Below are 17,901 nucleotides of genomic sequence, written 5' to 3' on the forward strand. Positions count from 1 at the left end.
GTGAAGGTTTTATGATGAAGGCAGCAGCTCTGCACATTTTGAATATGACCACTTGATAACCCTGTAACAGATTTTCACGGGAAACACTTTGTTTTGGAATAAGCAGCAGGTGCATTACAGCACCTCTGGAAGGCAGTTTTAATTAACTCAGAAACTAAGATGCCAAGCATGCTAATAGTACCACACATAGGAAAAAAAATATACACACATTTTATTTATTACTTACAATGTCTGTAAAGACTCCAGGCCTCATCAAATTTATCATCTTCGCTACCTGGTAAACATCCACGGAGTTCTCATTTTCCAGTTGATGCATTAGCGTTGTTAATGCACAGAAAGTGCCTGCTGTCACCCCTCCATGCCTTTATAAAGTAAAAAAACCAAAAACACCACAAAAATAAAGTCCCTAGAAATTGTATCAAGTTTCTACAGCTGGAGAAAATACAAAATCCAGAGCAAACTGATAAGATTAATGTCTGTCATGTGATCTTTACACTTTCTGAAATAGGCCTGCCCAGCAGTGCCTTAATACAAGCTTCACAGCACCTGGCTACAGCTTCTGGAGAGTCTTTAAAAGCCAGTTTTAGAGTTATTTCCTGCAATCCTCTACCAATCAAATCCTGAAGGCCTCAGATCTTTCAGTATTTCAACATTTCAGTATTTTTGGCCATTATAAAACAGCTGGAGAAGGGTAAGGTGCCTCATCTAAATAGTCTTACTTCTTTCACTAATAGACAATGAAGCCCTGACTGACTTATCTCCACAACTTATCTCAACAATCATCCAGAGTACCAAAATGATAGAACTGAAAAAAAAAAAAAATGAAGTGTGATAAAATAAAAATGTATCTCTTGTTGATGCAGCTGAAACAGAAGCAGCAGCACTATTGTTAGGTGCAGACTTTGTGCCTTGTTTCAGCAGCTTTAACTCTGAATGAGATGAAAGGATGGTTCTACAGAAAAGCATCAAAACAAACTGAAAGCTGCAGTTCTTACTCGTCATGTACAATCATGGGTCCATCACGGTTGGAAGTTTCCTCTTTGATGATGCTAATCAGTTCAAAAGTTTTACTAATAGGACTATCAGGATTTGGCCATTTTGGACACTGAAAATGCCTCACTTCAAGTACATAGTCATCCTAAAAGAGTGAAAAAAATAAATCAATTTGGTAGAAGATCAACTGTCTTTATTCTTATCCTTCATTATGGAATTTTATGACTCATTTACCATAGAAAATGTAACAAAATGTGAGCATTACCTTTCACAAATCAAGTCCTGTGTTACATGTTTATGATAGTGTTACCTGTGTAGCTTCTAAAATAAAGTCTTGGATTATGAGCTTCTCCTCATTAGACAGACACTTGTGTTCTTCAGCAATCATAGTAACTTTGAAACTTTCACAGTTTATAGGCTCATCTTTGTTTGGCCAGTATACAAATTCATCTTCAGCCTCCAGGAAAAAAAAACAACCAAAACAAGAAGGCATAAAAGTAAGTAATGTTAAATTCTTAAACTAAAACTTAATCCAACATAATAAATAACATGTCATGTATGCATTCAATGCAGTCAGCTAGATTGAAATTAACAAATTAAAATCTGAGTGGGGTTACTGAAAAGTGATGGTTTTCAGACACCTCTGTAGTGATCCTGACCAGAAGATCACTGTACCCCGTGGAGACAGCGATCCATATAACAGTCAACATGTGCTGTGCTGCACTGTGCCACACGTCCAGCCTGGCCCTCAGGCTGTGTTGTGCGGCCCATAGCCCATGGCCACAGGACAAACTTCACTGGTGGACTGTAATGTAGGAGCCTGTAGGCGGCTCCTACTCTGTACCCATGATTATGCCATTTGCGTGGCCTTGGGATTATCTAAAAGTGCAACAAGAAGTTCTCCTGAGAACATCCTTTCTGTTTGACAGCAGAAATGACAAACAGAGTTGTTTTCTTTTAAGAAAATTCTGTAGTGATTTGAATGACCAAAATGGGAATAACCCTTCCATGGATGGGAGCTGCATGGCGTGATGTACCTTGATCAGAGACCCATTCAATGCTGTACAACTTGGGGTTCTCAGAATCTATATGATGGGATGTAAGATTATCTATACTATCCTCTCCTTTATAGTGTTAGCTCTAATAAGTAGCATTTTAAATGATACTTTACAGAGTCTGAGTGCCGTTCTTACTGGGATCATAAAGAACAAGCACCTCCTGGCAAAACAACCTCCCTTATTTACAAAGGATAACTTTTCTAGGAAGTGTAACATTCATAAAACATTTGATGAGAAGAAAAAAACATATGTCGTCTTGGTTGTACGTGTTTTTCCAATCATGCAAGACTCTCCAAAGCATTTGCATGGCATTCCTTGAAAATCATTACCAAACATGATGCACTCTCACACCTCAAGATTTCTCTAAGTACCAACCTAAAAGCTCTCAGATATTTCTGTGTTTCTAGTAACTGAAAAATATATTAATTTGTTATGAAATTACATATGCAGGATGAACATGTGAGCTTCCTGTGCTGTTTAGAATCAGATAAATCCCTGATAAACATTTGTTTTTGTTTGTAATTTTAGGAGGTGATCAGGAGAAACAACCTCATATTTCTCCCCTTACTTAAAAATGGCTGAAAAAGCCATATTACAACCAAAGTAAAAGTCCTGGAGTAAAAATTAACCTTGCATAATGTTTACTTCTGCTGTTTGGCTCTTTTTATAAATTATACAGGAATGATTCAATACTTTCTCATGCCGGTTCCAACCTGCCCAGACAAGGATCTCCAGATTTCCACTAGATGATTTGGGGATTTTACACTCAGTACAGTATTATTATTTTTTTTTTCCAAAATCCAAGATATTGTCTCATATCCTGCATATTTCAAAATGGTAATACTATTAAACTTCATACATAAACTCACCCATAACACTTACCATATTCTGGCTATCAGGAAGCATGACTATTAGTTGGGCATTATGGTCCCATATCATTCTCCAGAAATCCTTGATGGTGTGTAGTAAGGGATGCTGGGTAATGATGAACTCATTACTTTGATAATAACCCTGCAAAACAAAATCAATAGACTCAGAATTGATGCCAAACTATTAACAATTAAAGGAAGCTTCTATTGGACAGAGCCAGAATAGAAAAAAAAATTGGCGGGCTTGTACCTCCTTTGGCTTCCTGCAAATATTAGAAGAATAGAATACTTCCATTGCAGTATTTTTCAGATGAAAAGAATAAAATCCATTACACTGAAATATTTTTTAAAACTTAAAAAAATTTGATCCAAAAAAAAAAAGACAAAAGAAATCAGTGGAGACTTGAAATGTCAACTCAGAATGAAGATACATTAACACATACACACATGCTAGTTGTTTTACATTAGCCAGAATTCCAGAGGAGCTGACAAACTGAAACAAATAAATGAATACTTGAAAGATCTGCAAAAATCCCAAGCAGCCTCTTAATTTGTACAGATGTCCCAGATCAACTTCTTAGCACAAAAGAGTTCCTTTGCACTAATGCACCTGATGAAGGATCATGCATACACAGCACTGCAGGGAGCTTTCCCATCTCTTTCCTGAATATCCAGGAAGCATTTACTCCTCCCTCACAGCTAATGAAGGGGAAAAGAGTTAAAGAAAACCCAGGGAGCAAAAGGATAATGAAAAGCTGATGAGCTATGGTGCCTTGGGCTATACCAGTTGCAAAAGCTCTGTAAGATGAGCGGGTAGGAAGGCACACCACAGTGCAGCTATTAAAAACTAACTTGTTAGTTAATACTTTTAATTAATCTCAAAAGATCCCTCCATAGGTGGCATTCAGCTTTAAAAGTTTTTAAAACTATGATGGGATTTTTGGTTCTACAGATTGTTAAGATGCAATGCACTTAACCAACTTAAAACCGGTAATAACAGTAATAATACTTCCTAGGGGAAGTAAATCTTTCAGGCAGAGTGAATAACGGAAGAAAGGAGATTTCAAAATCAGAACTGTGCCACACTAACTTGGACACATGGCAGCTCTGAAAACAGCTATACGATGGGACATTGTTTTTCACCAATACAGTTAACTGACTTACCATAATATAGGAAGCATTGATGTAGTCTGTCCCTTCACCAGACAGTGATGAGATACCAACTCTAGATCTTTCCACTGTAAAAAAAAGTCATGGATGAGTACCTATGTTGCAATGACTCATATATTATAGCAATTATCTCACATATCTCATAGCAATGATAACACTAAGCCCCATCAATCAGGATAAAGTGTTATTCAGACATCTATTTTGTTTTCTTATGGTTAGCATTTACACAATTTCTTCACTAAAAGCACTTTACAGAACATTGCTGCACACCAATGCAGATGTCTTCAGTTCTTGCCGAGGAAAGATTAAAAGTTTGACATACACAGTTCATAAACATTTTGCCACCTGGAGAAGCCGATTTGAACAAGCTTACCAGGAATGATGGATGAAGTTCGGTTCTTTTCTCTGTTACACTGTTTGAGTGCAGTTGAATAATCACATTGCTGTGTGTTAGACTGGCTCAGTAACTGAAACAAGGAAGTTTAAAAAAATCAGGTAACTGTACAGGAGCCATTCCTTCTTTATCTGCATTAAAGAGAAGGGTGCACTGCTGCAGGCTAGCTGTCTCTTAACTTAATGTATCTTTATCTGCATAAACTACTTAGCAAGTCATCAGAATCTTTTTACTTCACTGTTATCAGTTCAAATGATTCTTGAGCCCTAGATTGATAAGCATGTCTTTGAAGGAAATGTCACTTTATGCTGTCCCATATCCAGCCCCCTAGTGCTTGTTGCCATCATGGCGTCACTTTCATTTTGCCTGCACAGCTGTTTGTGTAACTTTAAATCGTTTTGGCAAACAGTAAATGTCTGGGCAGAAAAATCTGCATTGTTATACAGACAGTATAGCTCCTGATGTGAGGCATCTCTAGATATCCCAGTCACTGTTGTCCCAAAATCAGGGTTCTCCACACAGTGTGCAAAATGTCAATCTACACACTGAGTTATTTGTCTTTATTGTGTTAAGAAGTTTATTCCCGATTTTGGTGACACAGACTAGTCTGCAGAGTAGGGTGTCAGGCATTTAACAAGAGCCAGCACACCTCTCAGAAACATACAGGGTTTTTTATACAAAACAGTAACAAGGAAGAAATCACATTGAAATAGCTGGTTGGTTGTACAAAAGCTTGTTTGCGCACGTCCTAATTTTGGTCTAACTCATTATACTAGAGTGGTCCTATATTTACATATGAAGTCTCCAACTAGAGGTGTGTTTTTTAGTATCATAATTATCTAAGGTAACTAGAGTTCATACCCCACATCCTACCACCAATTTACTATTTAACCTTATATCCTCTTGGGGTTCCTTCTCAAACAATGGCTAGCCTCGAGGCAGACATTTGTAGATCTAAGTTTTAAGGATTTTCTGTTCTCGTTGTCACGGTTTCAGGACAGACTGTCTTGGTTATTCAAGTCATAACTTTTTAACCCTATTGTAACTTTTAACCTTATCCTTCTGACATTATGAGCTTCCTGATTTTATCTCCAAACCTGTGAGAGGAAAATAGGACTGATCTGGGGGTGGGGGTCTCATGGACTTAGTTGTTTCAACTAATACAATTAAAATAGGTAAGAGTATAAGAATGAACAAGTAGACACACCACAATGCTGTATATATGCTGCTTAGGCACAATATAAGTTTGGAAAGCAGGCTTTTCCTAATTTTTTTTTGCTTGTTTGTTTTTTTGGATTGCTAGTAAAATTAACCAAATTAATCAGAATGTTCAAAAGAATTAAAAAAACTTTTCTGTGATGTTTTGGGCTGGGTGTGTGTAGCTTTCAGAAGATGCCTGCTTTGGAAAAACAGATAGCAAACCAGGGAAGTTCCATCAAAATGAACTAGACTACTTTTTTTTTTTTTTTAATCAAATTAGTTATTCACTAAAACAAGACTCCACATTTTTGTATTATTCTAATGATTTTAGCTTTCAAAGGAAAGTGAGATTGAATGAGACATGTCCCTTTCTGCTAATATTTAAACTCTTGAAATTGTAGCTCTACATGGCTCCTGCAATTTGCTCTGCACAGTCTGTGTTTATATATATTCAGACACTCTGCATATATTATGTGTTTTATTCTTTTATCCGTGTTGGAAAGGTGGGATGCTTATTTCTCCAAGCACATCACAACTGAGATAAGAGTCTCTACTTCTCCCTAGGAAAAAACAGTGCAACACTCTCGGATAGTGCAGCCAGGATAGCAGTCAACCGTGAAATCTTTTGGTACATTGTTCCTATACACTTGTTTTGTATTGTTAATTACCTTGAAGACATTCTAGTTACTGTGCCTATGTGATTAAAATACTTCAGAAAATAAATATATTAATATTTTTCATAGCCTTATTATATATTGAAATTATCTACAGACTTATCTGCTTAAATTTTTTACTTATGATCCAATAGCTAATTGTAGAAAGAATACACATTATCCCATGCAGTCCTCCTTGGAATTAAAATCCTTAGAGAGAAAGGTTCTAATAATTCATTTCCTGTTAAATTAAAAGTGCAAAGTCTGTTTTGCCACATAACCTGGAAAACATTTAAGTGTGATTTACTTCTCTGGATTCAAATTCATTTGAAAAGGTAGGATTTTCTGTTTCCTCCATAAGTGACTCTTTGAGCAAGCTAGACTTCCCATTCTCTCCGTGAGTCAATGAGCTGTTTCTCTCATAGATTCTGGGCTGTTACCCAGCTGGGCCTGCTCTTTCTCTGGGTGACTGAAAGTCCTACACATGTACACACTGATCCACACCCACAAGCACCAAAGTGTTCACTTCTCTGGTCTGTCTTCTAGCCAGTGCTACACACTGAGGGGAGTAAGTTGATTGATCAATATAGCTCATGACATTTTTGCCAGAATGACAACTCTACAGAGTGTTGTTTTACTTCTGGGATCTTTGTGTAAAGGTATGTAGTTAGATTTTCCAAAATCTACTTACTGGCCTATTTCTCCTGCTCTTGGTTGGTTTTTTTTGGTTTTTGTTTTGTTTTGTTTTTTTTTTTTTAAAGTTCCATGTTTAAGTATGCAAATAATTATTTCGTTCCAACTGACTGCATGTGTGTCTTAAATTGCTCTGAATTTAGATTCAACAGTTAAATTTTAGATAGAGAAAGCTAATGAAAGTTTTGTTGAGATACCTACTTTCAAGTCATTCAAGCTTGCAAGCCTAAAGCTTTTCATGTTCCTATCTCACCTTGAATTGTTTCTCCAGTCTGGTCTTCCCTGTTGGTCCAGGTATCAGGAGAGCATTAACATAGGCATGAATGTGAGTCTCAAGGACTTCTGTTTCTTTGCTGAGTATTGCTTCAACCAATGCATCATGAATGAAGATGTATTGCTCCTAGGAAAATAAAACCAAACATAAGAGCTCTAATTATTTTCAGATTCCCCTGGACAACTCTGGCTAAGCTGCCACTTCTATTGTGATTGATATTTCTTCACATTCTGCTGCTGTAGAGGAGTTTTCTCTAAAGTGATCCTCTAGAGTGAAGGCTGTCCCTCTGCAATGACAGTATACCTTTACAAGGACAGCTGAACTATAGATACAATGCATATATGATATAATACCAAATCCCCACCATCTGTGGTATCTCAGGTTCACAGAACAGAGTTAAAAATGCAAGCATAGCCTTGAGTCAAATTTTCAAGTCAGCTTGTTACGCGACTCTCCCTGCCTTTCTTGCAATAAAGTGATCACTCCCAGTTCCTACTGCTATCCTCTGTTTTCTCTCTCACATCCTTTGGAACAAGTGCCCATGCTGTTGTTGATTACTTTTTTTTCTATTGAAAGGCACTGGGGAATCTAACCACCTGTTCTTGAAACCTGAAATAGACTTTCAAATGCCCTGCTGTTGTCCTTATTGTTTTCTTCTGGTCTTTCACTGTTCTATATACAATTTTCAGTTTAAACCAGCTATAGATAATCTTCTGTCGGAAAGAGCTTTTTTTTTCCTACTTTTTATTGCCTGATATAAACTGTTTGATAAGGTCCAGTGAAGATGTGAACACCTGACACCAATGTTTCTTTAAAAAAATCTACGACAACAATGTATGCCTTGCCAAGAAAGTGCTTCTGTGGGAAGCATAGTTTATAATTTATACAGACTTCCTCTCTTCTGAGTCCTCCCTAATAAAAAGACAAGAGCCCACAGATAGGTAATTTCTGGTGCATTGCTCTAAGCGAGCCTAGAAGGATGTCTCTATAGAAAAAAGGGAAGCAAAAGGGAAAGTCCAGTCTGGTGATCTGGTGATGGGCAGCCAGTCTGTCTGGCAATGCCAAAAAGAGAACTGTATCATTTCTCCTCCTGCAAACAGAAATAGTCTGTAATAGTCTCTTGCTATATATATTTTATTCTTACCTCTGTCTGCACCAAGTAGTTCCTTTGGGTACGTATGTGTTTTAAGAATCCAAATATGTTGACTGTCCCTTCATGCTGAATTTGCTGCAGCATGCTGTCTAACACTATGTATGTGCCTGTCCTTCCAACACCAGCACTACAAAACAAAAAGGTAGTCTTGAGCCTGAAGTAAAACAATAATGAAAAGAACTGTTTCTTATACATAGCTTTTTCAACAAACTGGTGTGGAGGGAAGATTGTCCTTTACAAATCATTTTATTATATGATACACTGGCTGGTAATGAAGAAAAATCTTTTCAACTTATTTTTTTCTTTGTGCAAGAAGAGATCTAAAGATAATTTTCTCAAACGATATTTAAAGTATCAATTGAAATAGAACTAAGGGGCTTCCTGGAGGTCTGCAATTTTCAGGCTTCTGATATTCCTTAGGATACTTTGTCAAGTATACCTAGAAAGGGTGTTAGCATTTGGGGACAGTTAATGTGTTCAAGTTCTTCTATGTTGAAACACATAGCATTTTAAAAGGAAAGCTGCATTATGCCACCTTTAGAGATATAGGAGATTTCAAAGATACCAGACTAAGGAAAACCCAAGGAAGTGGCAGAACTGCTGAAAGTACATCTGTAAAAGAAAAAGCCTAGTGCTCTTCAGATACAGCTAAGATGACAAGCATGGGTGAAACCCTTCTTATAAAGGGAAGATGGAGAAGAAAGGGTTAATCAACTCACTCCTGTTATGAACTCTGACTCATTTAGCATAAAAATGGCTTATTATAAGGTTAAACCCCAAGTTTTTCTTTCATAAAATATCTGGGTAGGGAGTACAAGGTCAAGAGGTCATTTTTTTATTATCTAGTCCTACATGGGAATTAGTCAGTTGTAATTCCTCTCTAAGTTATAAGGAAACAAGTATTGGTACATATAACTCAACAGCAACACTGTGCTGGGTCTGCATGGTCCCTTACAGGCAAATCCAAGCTCAGTCTGTATATGCTAATTCAGTCATCTCATTTATTCCACAGAGGTGGCACAAAGCATGGGTAATGTGAGCTCAGATTTCTGTAATAAACTGCCTAAATAAAAGTGATATAAAACTGAAAGGTCCGGGTTATTAACACACTATTAGACACAAAAAATTATAGATTACCAGACACCATCTGCACTTGTTATGAAAGACAAAACATGACAAGTAATAAATCATAAAAATAGCTAAAAAAAGTTTAATGAAGTTCATAATCTGTGTCCTCCACATGGCCTGTAAAGATAAATTAAAGTTACATTTCTAACATGAGATACCTTCTTTGAAATTCCATAGTGCACAGGGACAGGCAAACTAAAAGCTGAATAAAACTGTTTACAGACAGAGATGAGTTATACCTACGACTCAGTGGAGAGGTCTGACTGAAGCCACACAACTTACCACTGTTTGCTTACTAAAAACTCAATTTAATTGACTTATAACACATTGCTGATCTCTCAGCCTGGTGACATAGATCTCAGACTTGGCATTTTGGGGAAACTCTCATTTTGAACTTCCCAAGAGCAGGTAGGAGGTAGACAGCAGCAGAACAATCAAAATGTGGAATTTTCATTTTCCAAGCTAAAAACAGATTTCAGTCAGATTAGATCATCCCAGAAATAAAATATCTTCATTTGCAGCATTTGTGAGGCGACTTTACCTGTTGGCTTCCTCAGAGTCAGCTCCAGAAGGACAGAATTCATGAGGAGGTTCTCTTTCCAAATGTTCCATCAAAGGTGAGGTACTACAGTGGAAAACCAGAACCTGCTTATATATTTCACAATAACCTGGTCCTTCATGGGCATTGTGAAGTCATTCCAGGCCCTACAAGCCCTTTTTAACCAATCTTCCCTGAGCTGCCCAGTTTTAGTGAGCATTGACAGAACACCTGCCTGCACACTGCGGCACATGCAGACCTCAGACCATTCCCCAGAATGCTCCTCCATTGCAAATGACTGCTAGAGTGCAGAGTAATGTTAAAAACAGCAGAGTTGTAGTTCAGCCAGGAATAGAGTGAGTCTTCTTTTGTGGACAGAGCTCCTCTTAGAATTACAGAGTATCCCTGCACCAAAGAAAGCATGAGCCAAAAACATCCTAACAATATACTTGCGGAAATTAAACAATTACTGCTATATATGCATCTGGTAAGCTCATAGCAACCAAGAGAGTAGTATAGAAATGTGCAAAAAAGTAAAAAGAAAAGCATTTTTGCAAAAAAAAAAAAAAAAATAGAACAGAGCGCAGAGCAGCAGCATCTTGTTTATGGAGATTTATAGAAGTGGCACAGACAGTGGATTAGTTGGCCTTACCAAGGATAGAAATATCAGCTAAGAAATTAATCTTATTCCATTAGGAATTGTTAAATGTAAGAGTGAAATTTTGCTTAACCCACCACTGAAAAATTATTTTTTTCTGCAAAACAAAAGCGGAGTGAACCTTATGGTGATAAAAACCACACCTGCAATGAACCACAACAGGCCCGACAGCGTGGCGCTTGGCATGCGATGCCTTCCGCACGAAGGTGAGCACAGGCAGCGTGTACTCTGGAACACCCATGTCAGGCCACTGAGTATAATGGTACTGAGTTACTATGCGTCCACTAGACCTCCCTTTCTGGGAACCCTGTAACAGAAAAATAATTCCGTATGTAAGCAGCCCACTTCTTAATGTCAACTCTTCATATTTTTATTTCTGTACTTGATAGTTCTTGAATTAGTTCTGTCCCTATTTAGTTAACAGCATGCCACCTAGCTCTGAATATTCCAGCTTTCAAAGAGAAGAGGAAGGGCCAGTGCTTCTGTCCCATCAGCTTGCCCTCTGAACAGAAAAATGACCTGGCACTGTCCCTCAGAAAGCCATAGAGAAAGGCTAAGAGTACTAGAGGGATAACAAATTACAGCTGCTCTTAAGAGGCACCAGCTATTTCTGCCACTTTGCTCCTCTGCTGGGTAGACAGAAAGGGTAGGATTCACCTCACTCAGCTTTAGTGATCTACAAGGGAAGTAGCTTTGTGTAGCTACCTTCAGAGAGTGGATGGATCCCATTCAAAGATTGGTTCCTAAAATAGGCAGAATAAATTACTTGACAGTAAGTGCTGTTCTTCAGCTATTGATTATACAGGGTGGTCAAGAGACTAGATGTCTAACATTTTGGTAGCTGAAATAAATTTAGCTTTCAGAATGCCCCTGAAAGTAGCCAGTGTCACACTGCTGAGCTGAAAGCATGCTGGTTCTGATCACAATAAAACAAGATGTGGATTCACCTGTTTTGCAGGGAGGTAAAAATTCAGTCCTTAAAAGGAAAAATGATAGCTGGATGATTTAATTCATACCACATTTTCTACTAGCTGCTCTCTTTCTGAAAATGTATCCTCCTGCTCACCAGGCAGGCACAGTCCAAATCAGCTCTCCAGTGTGATCACAGCCTTTTTCCTGATGGTCCCACATTGCACCAGTACTACAGGCCAGTATCTTCTCAATTTGTTGATCTAGTCAAATTAAGTTTGAAGCTGGTGAGCATCTTGGCTGGCTGAGACCTACAGGATTCAGCTTTATCTATACAACAGAAGAGCTGCCAACTGCCTTAAAAAAATATTCTGAGCAACTTTTAACACTCACTTGTGCCTAAACTATGTTTCAGGCTGCCACAAACCTTTTTGATCTTGGTGTTTCTAAGAGTAAAATTCCTCACAGTGTAATAGGCAAGTACATGAACACTCTTCTGAGTAACCAAGAAGTTCCCATATTCTTCACTACCTTCGGCAGGCCAGTACTGGTCACATTTTCTCTGTTAGAAAGGGAATGAAAAACACAGAAAAAGAAAACAAAATGTCAAACTAGCAAGCTGAAATGTTCAAATTTAAAAGCACAGCCAACTGCAAAAAGATATAGGGACTCTTAGTATACCCAGTTTATAAGAGACATGATCTTTGGTGTAAGAGAACAAATAATGTGTATTTTATGCTGTGAAGAGAAATGGCTGTGCAAAGATGCTCTTTATTTGGAATACTCCAAAAAAGAGAGGTTTAAATCACACTATCAGAGTTGAAGAGCTCTAATAGTGTGGAACTTGCTATTCTATAGGCAATCTAAAATCTAAAGAAAATAACAGATAATCTATAGGAAAAACAGGAATACATTAATAGAACCATAGAATGGTATGTGTTGGAAGGGACCTTAAAGATCATCTAGTTCCAACCCCCCTGCTGTAAGCAGGGACACCTTCCTTCCACTAGACCAGGTGGCTCAAAGTCTCATCCAACCTGGCCTTGAACACTTCCAGGGAGGGGACATCCACAACTTCTCTGGGCAACCTGTTCCAGTGTCTGACCATTCAAGTCACTAGAGCCATATGTGGCTTTTGGTTAGTTCATAAGCATGGACAGGGTATACTTGTATCTGATCAGCAAGAGGAAGAGTGAGCTTGCGTGTTGTCAGAATACAGTAGAGAGCTGTGATGTCCAGCCTTTTGGCTGGGCAGACATATAGCCTTGGAGTACTAGAAGAGCATGGTATTAAAAATGAAGTGGTACTCCCAGCACGGCCCTTGTCTGCATTTTCTGTACCTCTGTCATCTGAGAGATGCTTAGGAGGTCATATGGCAAGACTTATATGCATTTTATGCATTGCTGTCAGTATATGGCAAGTGGGATGTAATGTCTCCTCATGTGACCCCAGGGTACATGCACACTCCCATCACATAACCAGAGAAATGCACATCCTGTGATGGGGTTTGACTTCATTTTGTCTCATTGGACAAACACGTATCTAGTCATATACTAGGAAAGGAACTGTGGGTCCCATGGGATGTTAACAGGAAGCAGCCAGTGAACATCCAGAAAAATTTACCCAAACTATGGCCTTCTCTTTTCCAGGGTCTAGGGCACCCCTGAGAAACAGAATGATGGAGAGCAGATTGCTAGCAGAATATGGCACAAGGTCCACAGTCTGGCTGCTCCTAAATACACAGAAGTCGTCTTTTTTTCAGTGTAAGACTTTTTTTTTTTTTGTAGTTAGAACATGGCATTTTCCAGACCTGTTGTTGTCAATTGAGTTTAAACGTTTTCTTCAGTTTCATACTACAGATCCTCAACTTTATTCTTCTACAGCCAATCCTAGTACAAGCAACTACTACACACTCGCTTTTTGTTCAATAAATGCCTAAAACAGATTTTTAAAAGAGAAAAACGAGTCTGCTAGAGGTAGATCTATCGATATCAGATAAATAAATAATAGACAAAGGTACTCATACCCTTCCTTTCTCAATGAGATTAGTTATCATCACAATAACTTCTACGTTATGTTCCCATATCATTCTCCAGAAATCTTCTGCTGTCGATTTCAGCGGCCCTTGAGCTGCAATGTAGGCTTTTGGCTTGTTGTAGCCCTAAATTGAAATATAACAAATGACACTTGTCAAACCACAGTCCATGAGCAAAAGGAGGTTGGGAGAAGTACATGACATTTTATGTATCTGTTTTTAAAGAATGTCAAAATCTTTTAAGTACTTTTGAATTTATAACTATCCAAATCGCCGAAACCCTCTGTACCAGATGACTTATGAATGTCAATGTTTATTGTTCCAACAAATAGGATATATGTTCAAGTGCCTGTGTTCTGGCAGAATGTTGACATGATAGTGGTTATGAGGCACCTGTTATGATAGTGGTTTAAAAAATGAATCAAGATCATTCACATACAAATTACTAGGTAACAAAAACTGAATAAATGGTACCTCAGTGAGGCTGTCAGCCAAATGGCATATTCCTCTCATGAGATTAACTCAGACAGAAGAATTAAGCGCTTACCAAAAATGTACAAACAAATATTGATACAAAATGCTTCTAAAATGACTCAGATGTGAAAGAACATTTTTTGTTTTACAAAGCTCTTGACTGAGCTGCAGCTGCTACAATATCAAGATGGATTAAAGAAAGAATTAGTTTTACCTATGCTTTAACTTTGTAGGCTATGTAGATAATTAAAGCTTTTTTTAACAAAACCTGTAATATTGTGATACTTTTTTAAAATTAAGTCTATTTACCTCCATGCATCATTTTTTACAGAAAAGGCTGTAAAGGATGAATAGAGTAGCAGACAGAAAAAGGCACTTACATCAACATAGTTGGCATTAATGTAATCAGTCAGTTTTCCATCCTTTTCTGCAAGTTGAGCTAATTTAACTCTAGTATGATCATCTGTAGCAAAACAAGGGAGAAAATGAGCATAGTTTTCTGCAAGAATTGCATTCTTTCTATAAGAAATATTTTTAAAAAATAGTGAAATGGATTTTTACAATACACAAGACTAATATAGTGACAATCACATATGCAAACATCCTGCGCTTAGGTATAAATCAAATTCAAAATTCTAATTTGCAGAAAAATACTCTGATGAATCCAAGTATCCAAGGGATTGAGAATTTAGCTGCCTGAACAGCAGCACCTGGGGTCATTTTAGGCACCCTGACATATTCCCCTAGAGCCTCCAGCTGTTGCTTGTGAAGGGGCACAAGTCTTCTGTAAGTCTGGTGTCCACAACTGCCAAGCCTGCACAGAGGGGTGTCTCAGATGACAGCAGGCACCAGTGCTTAGGCACATTAATTCCAAGTTAGAGTGGAGACTGGAGAGCAACATGACCTTGGAGAAGCTGGTCAGCTGCAGAGCCTCAGCAGTTCTGTGTCAGGGAGAGCTGAAGCTTTCTGTAGCCTGCACTGACTATAAGGACTAGAGACTTCATTCAGTTGCATCAGGCAATTCTTGCTATTTCAGCTGCCCTAAGCTGCTTGTGCACTGCTCTTTGATAACAAAGTCACTTGGTTGGCACTTTTTGTATGATCAGGTACAATCACAGAGTGACAGAGGAAAATCCCTGACTTTCCATTCCTCTAGAGGTATCTTCAGCCAGGTAGAATGGGATTTCTTGCTGCTGGTTTACATTGTCTTCTGCCAGATGGGCCGATTCTGTCTCTTTTTCTGTTAAGCTCTAGTGACACTGAATGCTGAGCATGTATTTAATGTAGAGCTCCTTGTTATCAGAACAAAGTTAAAATACTATAAAGAGTTAAGAAAAATATATTAAGCCACCAAAATGATGAAGAGCCCACAGGCAATAGTTTCAAAGAGTGATTAACAAAACGGAGTAGATGTGTTTCAGAAAACAAAAATCTGGGATAGTGAAAAAGGGCAACACAATAGGAAAAAGCATCCTGGTTAATGAAGCTGATCTATTACACTGTGGCAGGGGACAATACAACATAAAACCAGTACATTTATATTTACATATGACAGTAAATATATCCAGGGATTGTGAAGCTCCTAGAGAGGATAAATCATCATTATTCCAGATCAAAGATGGATTAATTTTGGCAATCAAAACACAGCTTCTTTGGCTTTATAATAGCATTATAATGAAATCTCCCAACTCCCTTTGAGTCACCACAGAAGACACAAATATGACTTGCTGACATATGGTCATCAAAGCAGCAGAATGCCAGAGGACTAACTTCAAGAGATGTGAAATCTCTTGTTACTTCTCTGCACATATTTTGCTGAAGAGTAGCCACAGCTTTCAGTGTAGAGGTATTTTTTTCCATCTAATAACCTATAAATCTATAATTGTCTACAATTATTTCTTAAACAAAACACCAAGTGATGCATTTACTTACAAGCAACAATGTTTATGTATCGATTCTTATTCTTGTTGTCAGGGTGATTAGAGCTGTCTGATGTAATACCTAGATCAACAGTACAGCTCTGGATTTCCTGAAAAAAAAAAAAGTATGTCATACTTTAGTAAATATTAAGATACACACAATGTCTTAAAATACAGTAAGTCAGCACAAAAAGAACCACAACCTTATACCCAATTATCTATGATATTTTACAACTACTTCATTGCTAAAAAAAAATGCAGTGAAATAATTCCTTACCTGATAAAACTCTTTCAGTGTCTAATGAGGGAATGAATGCAAAAAAAAGTAAAAAAAATCAAATTCCACAGCACAGAACAAATGGATAAAAGTGTTTATATAAATTACAGTTACTGTATGGAAAACAGTTATGGTCATGCAATATATATTTCTATAATAACAACAAAGCTGAATATTTTGACATAATTCTTAAAGGAAATGAGGTAGTTTTCCTGTTAAAATACTGGCATCTGTTTTCCTATCTTCAGCTTTAACGTTAGACCTTAGGCTGGTGAAAGCTTATACACATGGGCAACATCACTGACTTTAGCTAGATTATATATTATATATATATTTAACTGTTCATTGGATTTGCTATTGGTCCTTATAACTGCATTAGTTTCTCTGTGGAATGCTTTTGCTCTTTGCATTGAGCTGTACAACCTCCAGTGGAGCAGGACAGCGTGCTGCTCAGACAGCCTCACAGCACTCTGGTAGAAGGACAGCACGGCATCCCTCAGTTGACCACCAGTTCTCAATGAACCTGACATTTTTATAAGGAGAGAGACAGGCCTGAGAAGACAGGCAGAAAGTCTATAAAACTAAAAAAAAATTTAAAAAAAATTGTTTTATTGATTACTTTAACTTCAGGAAACTGAAGCATTTATAAGGTACACATTGTTAAGTAGGACATATGTTGTCATGACTAAAAGTACTATAATAATGTTTCCCAATGCTTTTTAGGATTTATTTTAATATTATTCACCTTCAACTGTTTAAGTATATATATGAAAAGTGTTTACCAGTAAGTCTGAAATTTAGATTTTAAATATGAGTTGCTTTACAGTAATATAAATAGAAAATGGGAACCACTCCTGTGCTCTCCAAATGGATGCTGACTCTGCAAAGACAGTGATTGTATTTCAATTTTTCTGTATCTTCTAAGTTCTTTATCAGTAGAGAAAAGGCCAGGAAACTAATTCTGGGGTAGACTGTAAAGCCTAAAAGGATCTCTCAAGAAGTGACAGGGAAAACAAGTTTTTTTCTAATAGTTTAAACAAGCATGAAATATTTCAGATCATGCAGGTATAGCTCAGTGAGATGCAGCATATTTGCTCTTTGGATCACTGCTGTAATTTAGGAAAAGAGCAATTCTAGGAAAATAACAATTTAAGATGAACAGTTTGATTTCTGTATTCTTGTCCTCACTAATGGAAAGAACTTTGTTACCATTGTATTTGCACACATCTGCTCTTATTAGCTGACAGTCTAGCTGGAGCCCAGTGCTGTCAGCATGCACATGTGTAACATATGAACATGTACTGGACATTCACAAGTATTCAATCAGATGGATATTCTGAATGTTAAATTAATTGGAGAAGAAATGTTGATGAAGAAGTTTAGGTGAATGATGTGGAATTTTTGGTCCATCAGATCACAATACATTGGCTGGGGAAAGGAAAGCAAAACCAAAAGATGAAAAACTATACATTTTTTTTTACTTTCAGTATTGTTTTTGCAGCAGGA

General features: G+C 37.5%; 1 protein-coding gene across 1 annotated transcript in view; it reads right to left on the bottom strand.

The window, feature by feature from the left end:
* PTPRZ1 (protein tyrosine phosphatase receptor type Z1) overlaps nt 1-17,901 on the bottom strand; it is a 51,493-nt gene that overhangs the window by 2,325 nt on the left and 31,267 nt on the right. Inside the window, exons 9-21 of the mRNA XM_010173994.1 lie at nt 16,132-16,228; nt 14,580-14,662; nt 13,717-13,851; nt 12,118-12,252; nt 10,925-11,088; nt 8,449-8,584; nt 7,284-7,430; nt 4,464-4,557; nt 4,085-4,158; nt 2,934-3,062; nt 1,304-1,450; nt 996-1,138; nt 227-362 (exon numbers count right to left, since the gene is read on the bottom strand). Of these exons, the coding sequence (XP_010172296.1) occupies nt 227-362; nt 996-1,138; nt 1,304-1,450; nt 2,934-3,062; nt 4,085-4,158; nt 4,464-4,557; nt 7,284-7,430; nt 8,449-8,584; nt 10,925-11,088; nt 12,118-12,252; nt 13,717-13,851; nt 14,580-14,662; nt 16,132-16,228 (1,620 nt within the window). The remainder of the gene's footprint in view (nt 1-226; nt 363-995; nt 1,139-1,303; nt 1,451-2,933; nt 3,063-4,084; nt 4,159-4,463; nt 4,558-7,283; nt 7,431-8,448; nt 8,585-10,924; nt 11,089-12,117; nt 12,253-13,716; nt 13,852-14,579; nt 14,663-16,131; nt 16,229-17,901) is intronic.

This window comes from Antrostomus carolinensis, unplaced genomic scaffold, assembly GCF_000700745.2.
Source record: "Antrostomus carolinensis isolate BGI_N321 unplaced genomic scaffold, ASM70074v2 scaffold14288, whole genome shotgun sequence".
Taxonomy (NCBI): domain Eukaryota; kingdom Metazoa; phylum Chordata; class Aves; order Caprimulgiformes; family Caprimulgidae; genus Antrostomus; species Antrostomus carolinensis.